The sequence below is a fragment of the Lactuca sativa genome, chromosome 1, assembly GCF_002870075.4.
Source record: "Lactuca sativa cultivar Salinas chromosome 1, Lsat_Salinas_v11, whole genome shotgun sequence".
In the NCBI taxonomy this organism is placed as follows: domain Eukaryota; kingdom Viridiplantae; phylum Streptophyta; class Magnoliopsida; order Asterales; family Asteraceae; genus Lactuca; species Lactuca sativa.
In genome coordinates, this window is record NC_056623.2 from 54,093,994 (window position 1) to 54,106,758 (window position 12,765).

Here is a 12,765-nt window from a genome sequence, read left to right on the forward strand (position 1 = left end):
ATGGCTGTAAACCCGTAGATTGCAATGTTTGATAGTCTAGGTCTTCCGGTATGGCATGCATTTTCACGTGTGATGGCTGATGTGGCGGTCTTTTCCGCGCGTGAACACCCCTTCACCCCAAGGGGTGTAGGTGTGGTGTGGCGTGGATCCGGCTATAAGCGACCACAAGGAATTTGATTGGTTAATGTCATTTGACCGTTTTTTTTTTTTTTTTTTTTGTGTACATTGAATATTGACTGGAGAGAGTTTAGATGTAGTTAAATGGTTTAAAGGAGGTAGATTGAAGCTTTGAGTTTTGGTAACGGCTAAGACCCGTTTTCTGAAAAGCGGGTGAAGAAGCCAAAAAGGTAATTGGGTTTTAAAAGAACTATTCATATTTTCTTTTTAATTGAAGTTACAACAATGGTCTATGAGATTTATCTCTTAATTTCATTACACCCTCTCACTTATCTTTGAATTAAATTAACTCTCATATATATATATATATATATATATATATATATATATATATATATATATATATATATATATATATATATATATATATATATATATATATATATATATAATTTTAAAAATAAGTAATATGTTTATTTAATTTTTTATTAGTAAAATGATTATTTAAGATTAAAATTATGTTTTCTTTATTTAATCTAACGTTAAAAAAATAAAAAGTATAAATGAAGTGGAGTGATAATCATTTCCAAAGGCTAGTGGTTTAGTAAACATGTAATGAAGATGATGTTACGTATAGATAGCAGCACTTTTTTAATAGGTTGGTGCCTTGGTGGTGATCATACCCCCTAGCCTGATAGATGAAAAAACATACAGTAGACTTTACATATCCAAAGAGCAATTAACTTTAATTACAAATATGTCTTTTTGGTTCGATTTGATCATTAGCACTCTCTCTCTTTACACATTCAAAATAGATGTCAAAAAAATCATTTTGACAAATACAAAGGTCATCAAGTTACCATGCTAACATGACATGACGCATGGCATTTGAGTCGTCGGTACTGACCATACCAAAACAGATTCATAACCAAATTAAAAACTACCATATATCATGGGTACTTATGGCGGAAAAATAAATCCTCATATAGACTAAAAAATAATAAATAAAAATGTCTTCTACATGACTACTAATAAATCATCTATCCAACATATATATATATATATATATATATATATATATATATATATATATATATATATATATATATATATATATATATATATATATATATATATATATATATATATATATATATATATATATATATATATATATATATATATATATATATATATATATATATATACACTTCATCCTCATCCGATAATTGACAAAGCGATTTATTGAATATTTCTTCTATATGTCTCAATGTGACTGAGTCTGTCGCTCGGATTAATAGAAACAAGGGTTTTTGGAACTTCGACAATGACAAACGAACCAACAAATATTCATCAAACTGCAAACCCGTTATCAAAAAAAAAAAAAAAAAAAAAAAAAAAAAAAACTCTTTCCAAAGTGGAGCTCATACTCGCCTAACTCAAAGTATAGTTTCTCCATGTTAGGTCGTGAATTTGTAATATCCTATTCACATGAATTTTCCTTCCAAGTTCTAGGTTTACATGTCATGGCCAATGAAGCATTGTACAAATTAGTATAAAAGAAGCAAGGTGATGTATTTCGAACATATACGTTGTATTCCGGACGAGGTCTTCATCTTGGACACACGTCTGGGACGTGTTCTTCAGATTCCCGGTTACAATTGTCATTTCAACCCAACATTTTTACCACACTAATACTTAAATATCCCACATATAGTGACTATCGAAGCCTAACTAATGAGAAACACCCAATTACCACCAATCTCAATAAAAAACCCTTTTCATTCCGGAATAATTCTTCAAATTTCGGAAAATAATTTTTGTCCGAACAGAGTTTTTTTTGTAACACGAAAAAATGTAAAGATGTGTAAGCTAAAAACAACATACACAATACACTTAGTCTCTTCACCATCATATTCATTTTTCCTTCGATTCCATAAAGTATAAAATGATATTCCAAAATATGGTGAGCACCATATTTCAGTTATCTTTTACAAGGAGGGATCGCTTCCACAGGTGGTCACCCATCGGATCTGAACCGAAACAACCCCAATACCGTTTCATTGGTAATTTCTACAAAATATAAAAACATGATTATTTTCACTAATCCAAATAAATGATCATTTTTATGAATATCCCCTATATATTATATAGTTTGGTGGATTGCCCGTTGGAATTTAAAGTTGATTCTAAAAATCATTGGCGGAAAACCCGGTAAGGACCCCACGTGGAGCCTACATATTCGGACATACAACTTCGCCTTAAGCGACACGAATGGAAAAAGACAGCAATAAAATAGAGTTTCCAAAGATTTGTTTCGTAAACAACGAGAATTATATGTATTTTTAAAGTATTCGCAGCTTTGCATTAGATAATTATAGGTACTACGATTATCAAAGATAATAATAATAATAATAAACTTTCAATAAATCAGCTAAGAACAAAATCAAAGCCAAAAAAAATGATTTTATGTTTGTAAAAAAATCTAATTTTATTGGTCCAACCCTACTTTGTTCACAAGAGAATAAATGGACTGAACAAAAATACAAAACAAAACCAATTCAAAAACAATTTGACAAATATTCATCATATTCTTCTTTCTTTCCCAGAAAATACAGTCTACTAAATCCATAACCCGACTCCATACAAGACTAATGTATCCAAAAAAAAAAAAAAAAAACTTAAACAAACAAATAGACTCCGTATAATATATCAATAAACCCTCATTCAAACGACACACCCACCTCCATTTGCTTGAGGTAAATTACCAAAATACCCCCCCCCCCTACTAAAAGACCTCGGCCAACCCCTTCATACAGACCCACCACCTTTGCATCTCTTCAACACAGACCACGACTCGACCCGACCCCACGAGATGCCCTGACCTGACCCGACCTGACCCGACCCGACCCAACGACTCGACCGAACTGACCGAACTGACCGACCTGACCGGACTTGACCTCTGACGCCACCAACTTACTTCACCTTCCCCTGAAAAGTAAAAACCCTAATCGAGTCAACCCAACCTCTTAACCATGGTTAAGTTCAACAAAGTAAAAATAAAAAAAAAAAAAAAAAAAAGTGAAAATTTGAGTTTACCTTCATTCAGCTATTGAAATTGAATCCACCAGATGGAACTTGAACATTGTTTCCACCAAAATTAAAACCACCTTGAGCACCAGTAGCATCAGCCACAGCTTCATCTTCCTCATCCAACCAATAAGTCTCAAGAATCTTAACAGCTTTCTCATAAATCTCATTATTATCATGACTTTGCAAATTCTCAATCTTTTCCAACCCTTCAGCATCATCAATCAATTGAGCATAGTAATTAACATCACCAGAATTTCCAGCATTCTTCTCAACCTCACCCACTTTCAGAATATTCTCAAGCCCTTCTAAGGAAACAGTCACAATCCTTGGATCAGGGCACACTAGAAGATCACACAATGGCTTTATACACCCTTGACTCACCAAATACCTATAAAAATATAAATCATTTTTAACATTTAAACATTTCAATTCATATGACATATAAGTTTTAAAAAGAACATACTTGATTTGCTCATTGGTTCCACCAGAAGTGGCGTTTGAAATAGCCCATGCAGCTTCTTTTTTAATATCGAATTCAGCTGTTTGAAGAAGGTTGACTAATGGAGCAATTAATCCAGCTTCAATTACAGTTTGTATTTGTTCTTTGTTTCCAGCTGTGATGTTTGAAATTGTCCAGCATGCTTCTTTCTTGATGCTCTTCTTGTGGTTATGTGTCAACAAGCTTAGTAAACATGGAAGTGCACCTCGCTCAATAATATGCTACAAAATTGGAAAATTGTTTCATTTTTTTATATACTTTTTATTATGTAAGAAAGTAAAAGCATGCGTACGAAATGTAATATCAATATATCATACCTGAGTTTGGATATCATCGCCTGTAACAATGTTGCCAACAGTTCGAAGTGCAGGGATGAGAACTGAAGGAGATGGATGACTAGAGAAAAGAGATATGATAAATTTTTTTTATTAAAATGTTTAAAGAAGAAAAAGATTTAAAAAAAAAAATAAATAAAGTGGGACTTACAGGAGAAGCTCAACAAGGCGTTGACAAACACCAGCATCAATCACAGCTTGAATTTTATCATTTGTTCCATCAGAGAGATAAGAGAGAGCCCAACATGCATCTGTTAACACCTCTTCATCATTTGAATGAACAAGTCTCTCAAGTGCTGGAAGAGCTGGCCTTGTCTACAAACAAATAAAAAGAAATCAAATAGGAGAACAAAATAAAAATGTATAAAAATATATAACAATAAAGATACCTGTTCAAATGGAGGCTGAGGTTTTCCCCTACAAAAGTTAGACAAAGTCCAGGTGGCGTTTCTGAGCATGGAAAGCTTAGCATTCTCATTTAACTGAGAAAGCAAAGGAATCAAAGCACCTTGGCCAAGAACAAGGTCACGACATCTAGGAGAATCACCTGCAACATTTCCTAAAGCCCAAACAGCCTGCAAAAGAATGTTGTGAGAATGATTAAAGAGAAATGATATTTTTGCAGATTCTTTAAGATCCATGTGTGTTGCTTTTACCTGTTCGCGAACATCATCACTTGGAGAAGCTAGAAGCTTGACAAAGATTGGAACTGCTCCATAATCGATTACAACTTTTGTGTTTTCAGATGTTCCTGAGGCAATGTTTGTAAGTGCCCAAGCAGCTTCAAACTGTTGCGAAATGAATAATGATGTTAAAGAAGAAAGGATAAAGGAAGAAGATGAAGGAATGAGTGAAATTGAATAGCATTTTTACCTGAAGCTGTGGGAAATCTTCCCTCATTAAGAACTCGACAAAACGAGGTACAACTCCAGATTGTATAACTTCCTCAATTGGTGGGCTTCTTTCTGTGAAACCAAATTTAGGTCAAATTTAGTTCTTGCATTAGGATATAAACGTAGAGTACAGAAGATTGTATATATATGTAAAATGTACCTATGGAAAGCAGTTTACGAAACTGAGTAGTTGCCTCCAGCTGCAGATTGTTATCATTGGAGTAAACTCCAGCAACCATGGAAGGAAGACTTTCTAACTGCAATTCGATCAGAATTAAGTATTCTATTAGTCAAAAGGATCAGTTGTTTAGATTCATATGTGATAAATATATATAAAAAATTTAGATCTATTCGATTGCATACGCATGAAAGCTTGATAATCATAAACCTAGACTCATATGTAATCATGTACATATAATAATACAGGTCCCAAATGATGATATTTTCGTGTACGCAAGTATTTTAAGGGATCAACAAGTAAAGGTAATGATTAAAGGTAAACAGTTACACGAATACATCGATTCCTGAACTGGTAACAGTCAATTTACTAGAATCAAATAAGCTGCAACTCGAATTCAATCGAAAAATTAACAAACCTTTTTCTCAACGGTTGATGTTTGGACCGGAACACCACTAGACAGCGGCTGAGACGACGAAAGTACTTGACGCTTCTTAAGCAAGTTCTCTTCCCTCTTGTTCTTACGGATCTCAACCATGTTGTCCTCCCTACGCCGCCTTCCTTCCTCCGCATCGACAGCCACCTTGTAACGGTTCCGACGAACCTCGGTCCTTGCGCTTGGCCTCAGAGACATGATTGATGGCTAATTGATATTTGACACCACTAGCGAAAACCCTAGAGATACAAAACACAGATTTAAAACAAAGTAATCAATAAAAATTCGCTGATTTATATAAAGATCCAAACAATATGATGAAAACATATGAGTGAATTAGCTAGATCAATACAAAGTCGATGATTTAAGGAAAATCAGAAACATACTTGTAGAGAGAGAGGGACGAAACGGAGATGAGAGAGATAGAGAGAGAAGAGGGGGGATCGATTTGTTAAGCGAAGTTTCAAAGTTTAAACGAAAGACTTTTCATTAATTTGATGTTGCAGTCCTTGTATTTTGTTAACGTTTTCATTATCTGCGAATTATGAGATCGAGTTAGGTTAGAGATTCTATGTTTCTTTTTTTCTTAAAACAATAAAATAGTGTATAAATTTATGGATATATATGTGCATAAATGTCAATAATTATATTATTATTTGTGTAATATGAATATCTACTACATTATTATAAACGTTTTAAAAACCTTTTTTGTGATTAAGCATATTGATTGTATCTATCATAACTATTATATAACCTCTCTTTCAGTTTGTTTTTTATAAAAATAAAAATAATTCATATTATTATATATAACTATAAAATATTATATCATCGTTATATATTATAATATTAGATACTTATGTCAATTTGACAAATACTTTTAATGATATAACTCTAAATAAAATTTTATTTTTATTTAATTATACTTATTTAAACTTCATAAATTTTTAATTTTTTTTTAAGTAATATATATTAAACTCTTTACATTCTAATTTCAATTTTAACTTTTTGTTTTTTAAGCTAATATATTTAGTTTGTTATTTTTTTTTACTTTAATATAGTGTTAAATTCAAAATAAAAATTAAATATACTTAATTTGTTTAATTTAAATTATCTATAACTATTATGTAATACATGTAATTTGTTAACTTAACTATGATGTCGAGTTTTTAGTTTTAGAACAAAAACTCTTTTTTCTCAAAAATACTTAACTTTTACATGTAGCCTAGAAGTAGATGTCACCATGTAAATTAATTATATTCCATAAAGACCCTATATTTTATATATTTTTGTTTTATACCTAAATGTTTTTTTCAAAATAAACATAATTTTGGCTTATTCTTTTTTATTTCATTAATTGAACTCGTTAACAAAAAAAAATAGGTTTATTCCATAAAAGAATATCATTTCATCATTTCTTACATTGTTTATGTTCCTCGTGTTTAAAAATGAAACGAATTCATAAGCACAATAAGTTGTACAAGAAAAAGAATAAGCAAAAATATGGCATAGGGTTTCAGAATAATTTATTCTTTTAGGTGATCAATGCTTAAAACATATGTAAGTTACGATGATATATGGTTATATGTTGATAATCATCTCTATTAAGAAATAAAAATGAATACGTTAAAGTTGAGTTTATTTAAAAAAAATCAAACAGTAAAAACACAAAATATAGAGTCTTTACATAACAACCTTGATTTATATGTTGGTAAATTTTGACATTTTTTGAAAATAAGTTTTAGGTATAAAACCAAGAAAATATAAAGATAATCTTATGTGGAATAAACCATAAATTCAAAATATCGAATAAACGTAAAAAATATCTAAAATTATTTTTAGAAAATAATTGAAAATTTTAAATATGATGTTAAATATAAACTTAAATCAAAATGTCAAATCAACAAAAAAAAATATGATCAAAAACTAGATTTTATATAATAATAATATTTTTCAAAAGAAATATTTTTTAATTAATTAAAAATAATAAAATTTTAAATATAACACAACATATAAAACCAAAATCAAAATATCAAATTCACACGTAAATACTATTAAATGATAAAAACACGAAAATATATTAATATATATTGATTAGCTTTTAATAGTTAAAAGTAACTATAAATAAAAAATTATTTTTATTTTCTTGCATAACCCCACCTATTGAGGTAATTTGGTTTTAAAATATGTGTATATATTTAAAATAATTGAAATGTTTGAAACAAATTATTGATAGATTTATTAATTCAAATTTAATAATAACAATATAATTGCTTTTAATAATATATATTTATCAATATTTTAATTATATTATTATATTACCAGCAATTAAATTCTCCTATACATCTAATAACGCAATTTTGTACTCCATAGCTTAACATAATGAACATTTTATGCCCCATAATAACTTGACCACTCATGTACGTTTTTATCTTGGTTATTACTTAATATGTGTTCTACATAGATAACATATTTTGGATATTTTCAAAAGTATATGTCATGTGTATGTATGCAGAAATATAAAAAAGAAGAAAAAAAATCTACACGGATATAATCTCTCTTTTAGGAATAGGTTACTTTGATAGAAATAAAGTTGAATGTTGTTCGATTGATATGAATGTAAAGTACATGAATGAAAATGCAAATGGAGGCCAAATTAGAAGGACCAAAGAGTACATTCAGCTGAAACAACGAGGTATTTACGTTTGTACCCTCCCCGTGTCTATTCGAATTTGAAAATGGCAACCACTTGAAAGTAGGTCGATGCCAGGCAATGTTAACATTTGCCACCTCATTGTTATAATAAGACAGGATCCAACCCTTTTGTTGATAACAGATCACGTATCTATACCTTAACGTATTATTAATGCATTCATGATTAAAGAGGATAAACATAGATAAAATTATACAAGTGGTCTATGTGGTTTTTAAAAGAGGCCACATAGCTCTTAAGGAAATTCTTTTACACCTTTGGTCCTTAAGTTTGGAAAATATTACATTGTGAGTTCTTATGGCTAACCATAAATGATATTAATTGCTTGTCAAATAATATGTTTTTTATTGGGTCGGTTAAGTGTTAAGTGGTTGTTCCTAACTCGATCATATTCAAATTGTTTGATATCATACTTAGAAGTCCCTAACTCGGTCATTGACTAATCTGATGTGTCATGACTAATCTGATGTGTTTCTTATTCTGTCAGATTTAGGACTGTTTGATCGAGTTAGATCTTTACTCAATCAACAATTATCAAACAACCTATAATTTAACATAATTTATTTGTTTTTAAATTTTTTACTATTATTTTCTTTAAAGCCACACACTACACTCACCATTTCACCTTCATCCCCTTCTCATTTCATCTGTTATATAAGAAAGAAACAAAACCTTCCACTCTATTTTTTGTATTCAAGAAAATAAATAAAGCTAAAAAATTTGTATTGAACTCCATTTTTGTACTCAGAGAGGACAAACCAAGTCCTTGTCTTCAACTCCACTTTGACATAATTTGGAGTTGGGTATTTGTCATTTTAATATTGTGGGGAGTGGTCATACCTAAACCACCGAAAAAACGTTGACACCTCTACGCCATGTCAGTTTCACCATCAACTCACTAAACATTGGAAATAATTACCACTCTACAAATTCCTTTTTTTTTTTAACATTATATTAAATAAAAAACATAATTTATAACATAAATTATTTTTTTGAAAACATAAAAAAATAAAACCTAGTTTCATTAATTAAAAACTTAGAAATTTAAAACTTAAATTACTAAAATTAAACATTACATCGTCTAAATAAAATAAAAGTTATAAAACATAGAAAAATTATACTCGTCGTCGTTGTCGTCACCGGCATCATCCGTCTCGTCATCACCGTCCTCATCCTCCTCGTCGCCACCGTCCTCACCTCCTTGTCTTCATTGTCATTTTTCACTTAGAATTGTCTTTCTCATATGTATTCGGTCAAATCATTTCGTAGATTGTGATATGTTTCACGGTTTTGTATTTCCAAAACCCTTGAGAAGTATGTTGGGATGCCAACTTGTATTACTACAGGTGGATTAAGTATATCGTTCGTGGTATATGAACAAATAGCCCTACCCTCTTCTTTTATTATCATGTTATGTAAAATAGCACAAGCAGTCAACACCATCGTCAATTTTGTTATGTCCCATGTTCGTGTCAGGTGTTTGATTATGTGTCACTTTTGTTTGAGGAATCCAAACACCCGTTCTACATCCTTCCTTGCAGATTCTTGTGCTAACTTGAACAATTTTCGTTTATCGTCGGCCGAAAATATGTATGACTTGATAAATGTAGCGTATTTTGGATATATCTCATCACCTAGGTAATACTCATACTTATATTCATTTCCATTTGACAACGTATGGCATGTTTGATGTTTTACCCTGTAAAATATCATTAAATATAGAAGACGCTTGGAGCACATTCATGTCATTGTTTAACCCGCCATACCAAATAATGCATGTCAAAACCATAGGTCATGTGAAACAACCACCTCCAATATAATAGTCGGCACCCCAAGATCACATCGCGTGAATTGACCACGCCACGCGTTGGGATAATTTGCCCACTCCCAATGTGTACAATCAATGCTACCAAGCATCCATAGAAAACCATGTTTAGCTTGATGCTCAACATACAACTGTTCGACATCGCTTTTAGTCAGATGTCGCAAGTATATGTCACGGTAAAGCTCTATAACATACTCACAAAATAGATACGTACACTCTCGGCTCGTCCTTTTAGATATTTTCAAATACTTATCTGATGTGTTTGCGGCGATGTCGTATGCCAATTGTCTAAGAACGGCCATACATTTTTGTATTGTAGTAAAACCACGTTTACCTCTAGCATCCCATCGTAATTAGAAAAACTCATAATTACGTGCCAAATCTCTAGCTATACGTAAAAATAAATTTCTACTAATACGAAAACGTTCTTCGAATTTCAATAGATCATATAAACTATCAACGACAAAATAATTACGTACCAAAAGTTCATGTGCCGCCTCTCGATCCCGGTCGATCCATTTTCTATGCTTCTTCTCGACATTTGAACTTTCATCTCTCTCACGTACCATGTCTCGTGTCGTGGACAACAACGTATGCAAAATCAAATCCCCATCAAAATTATCATCATTGGATGACAAAACAATTGAATCTGGAAAATTATCCATTTTTTGGTTGAATGTGTGTGTTTGTTTTGAAATAATATGGGTGTATTTTAGTCAAAATTATGTGTAAAATGAATGTATATATAGAGAGAATTTAAAAAAATAGTAAAAATATTTTTTTTAATTCATAAACGGTCAAAACAGGAGTAGCAACGGTCCGAAATTAAATTGGCCAATGACAACGTCCATCTTCATCCGTCTTCCCCCACGTCACGCATAACCCACCCATCACTGGGCGGTGTTCACGCGTCTCTAGGAGGGTCCACGTCAGCCCCCACTCGTCCTTCTTGGACCATACCGGAAAGCCTAAGTTTGTTTTACTTTTTGTTTTTCTTTGTGTTTGGTTACCATTTTGGAGATGTTAATAATGAAGAGTTAGATGAAACTTCAATAAAGATTCGGAGATGAAAAATGGTGGGTATAATTTATGAACAACTGTTTTTTTTTTTCTTTTTTGCAAAACTAAAAGAACAAATGAAAGTCAATTTACTTAAGAAATGTATTCCCTCGTCCGGTTCTTTTTGCTTGATTTCTTTGAGAGCTTTGCTCGAAATCTAGAGCTCCCCTCCTTTTTGACCAGGGGTGGACCTTTAGTGGAGCCCGGGGGTCTCGGAACACTGTTCCGATTCCGACACGTAGTGTAATTTTTTTTTTTTATGTTTTTTTTATTAGATGCATCTGCTTAAAATACGAGTGCCACTACTAATTTAGATTTTTTTCTGAAATTTTTTTAGTGTCACCCCTACCAAAACATTCTACGTCCGCCACTGGTTCTAACTAAGATCAATACTCGTAGAAATTTGGAACTTCAAAAACATTTAGGAAGACTTATGAAAAAACAATTAAAATTAGATTGAATTAATATACATACTAAAAGTAAGGATTCTGATGTTCCATAGACATGTCTTGAAGATGAAGCAATGAGAAAATATGTTGTTCCTCGTCTCGGTCAAATTTGTGTTCGTGTTCGTGTCTTTAGCATTAGCCATAAACCTATAAGACCCACCGTGCAATTAGGTTGTTCATTATTTGTAGTTTTGTACAAAACTAAATTAGAAAATTAGACAATTCCGGACTATTTAGATTAGATTCTTGGATATTTGCATTGTTTTTCAACAAAAACCGTATTATTATTATGAATTTTGGATTTTGGATTGGTTTGAGTTTATAAAATAAAAACCAAATAATGATTTATTATTTTTTTAATTAAATTAGAATGTTTCATCAAATATAATATATTATTATGTATTTCTATTCAAAAGTTTTTCCTGTCTATCAAATATTAAGTTATAATATTTTATTAGTAGTTGTTTATAAATTTTAATTCAAAGATAAACAATTTGTTTTAGTTTCTATTATATAGTCGGCTAATATTCAAGTTATATATTTTAAAATGTATTGGCTTTTGAAAATGGAATTGTAAAAACTGATCAATCAAATTATAATTTAGATAGGTCAAATTGGGTTTGAATTGAGTTTTGGATATTTAGATTAATGCTTTGAAAATAAAAATCAATTTGGATTCATTTGATCGAATATAATCAAACTAAGTGTGAGATCAGTGTAATACATAGGTTGATTAAAAAAATTATATATAAGATGTAAACATTAAGTATATTTTAAAATAAATACAAATAAAATGATAAATAATTAAATAATTCAATATATTAAGGTATAAAAATTAAACATTTTTAAAGTAAATTTTCGAAATAAATGCAATAAAAACCTAAATAAGTTGGTAATTGAATCTATACTAATAAAAAAACTATTGATATGTTGTAAATAATTGTTATGAATCATAAGTTTCAAAAAAATTCTTTGAATACAACATTACATGTCATGTTTCTAAGTTTACTTCAATTATCTAAAATTAATATTTTTAATACGTCTTTGTTTTTAACTATTGACAATACAACATATAATTACCTATGATGAATATTGGTTGTCTTAAAAACAACACCACCTTCGATAACAACTGTCATTGATTCTTGTTTATTGTTATCGCAAAACATACGGT

General features: G+C 30.6%; 1 protein-coding gene across 1 annotated transcript; it reads right to left on the reverse strand.

Moving 5' to 3' along the window:
- Positions 1–2,661: 2,661 nt before the first annotated feature.
- On the reverse strand, positions 2,662–6,094 carry LOC111915371 (importin subunit alpha-2). The gene is made up of 11 exons (XM_023911035.3): positions 5,938–6,094; positions 5,534–5,790; positions 5,098–5,194; positions 4,918–5,009; positions 4,701–4,832; positions 4,434–4,619; positions 4,196–4,359; positions 4,027–4,105; positions 3,674–3,930; positions 3,217–3,598; positions 2,662–3,108 (listed from the first exon to the last, which is right to left on the reverse strand). The coding sequence occupies exons 2-10, from the start codon at positions 5,747–5,749 to the stop codon at positions 3,223–3,225; spliced, it is 1,599 nt and encodes a 532-aa protein (XP_023766803.1). The 5' UTR covers positions 5,750–5,790; positions 5,938–6,094; the 3' UTR covers positions 2,662–3,108; positions 3,217–3,222.
- Positions 6,095–12,765: the final 6,671 nt, after the last annotated feature.

Excerpts from the sequence above, each read along its gene's own strand:
- LOC111915371 (XM_023911035.3), bottom strand. The coding sequence starts at position 5,749 with ATGTCTCTGAGGCCAAGCGCAAGGACCGAGGTTCGTCGGAACCGTTAC. Across the intron at positions 4,833-4,917 it reads AAGATTTCCCACAGCTTCAG|TTTGAAGCTGCTTGGGCACT; the intron begins GTAAAAATGCTA and ends ATTTCGCAACAG. Across the intron at positions 3,931-4,026 it reads GCGATGATATCCAAACTCAG|CATATTATTGAGCGAGGTGC; the intron begins GTATGATATATT and ends CCAATTTTGTAG.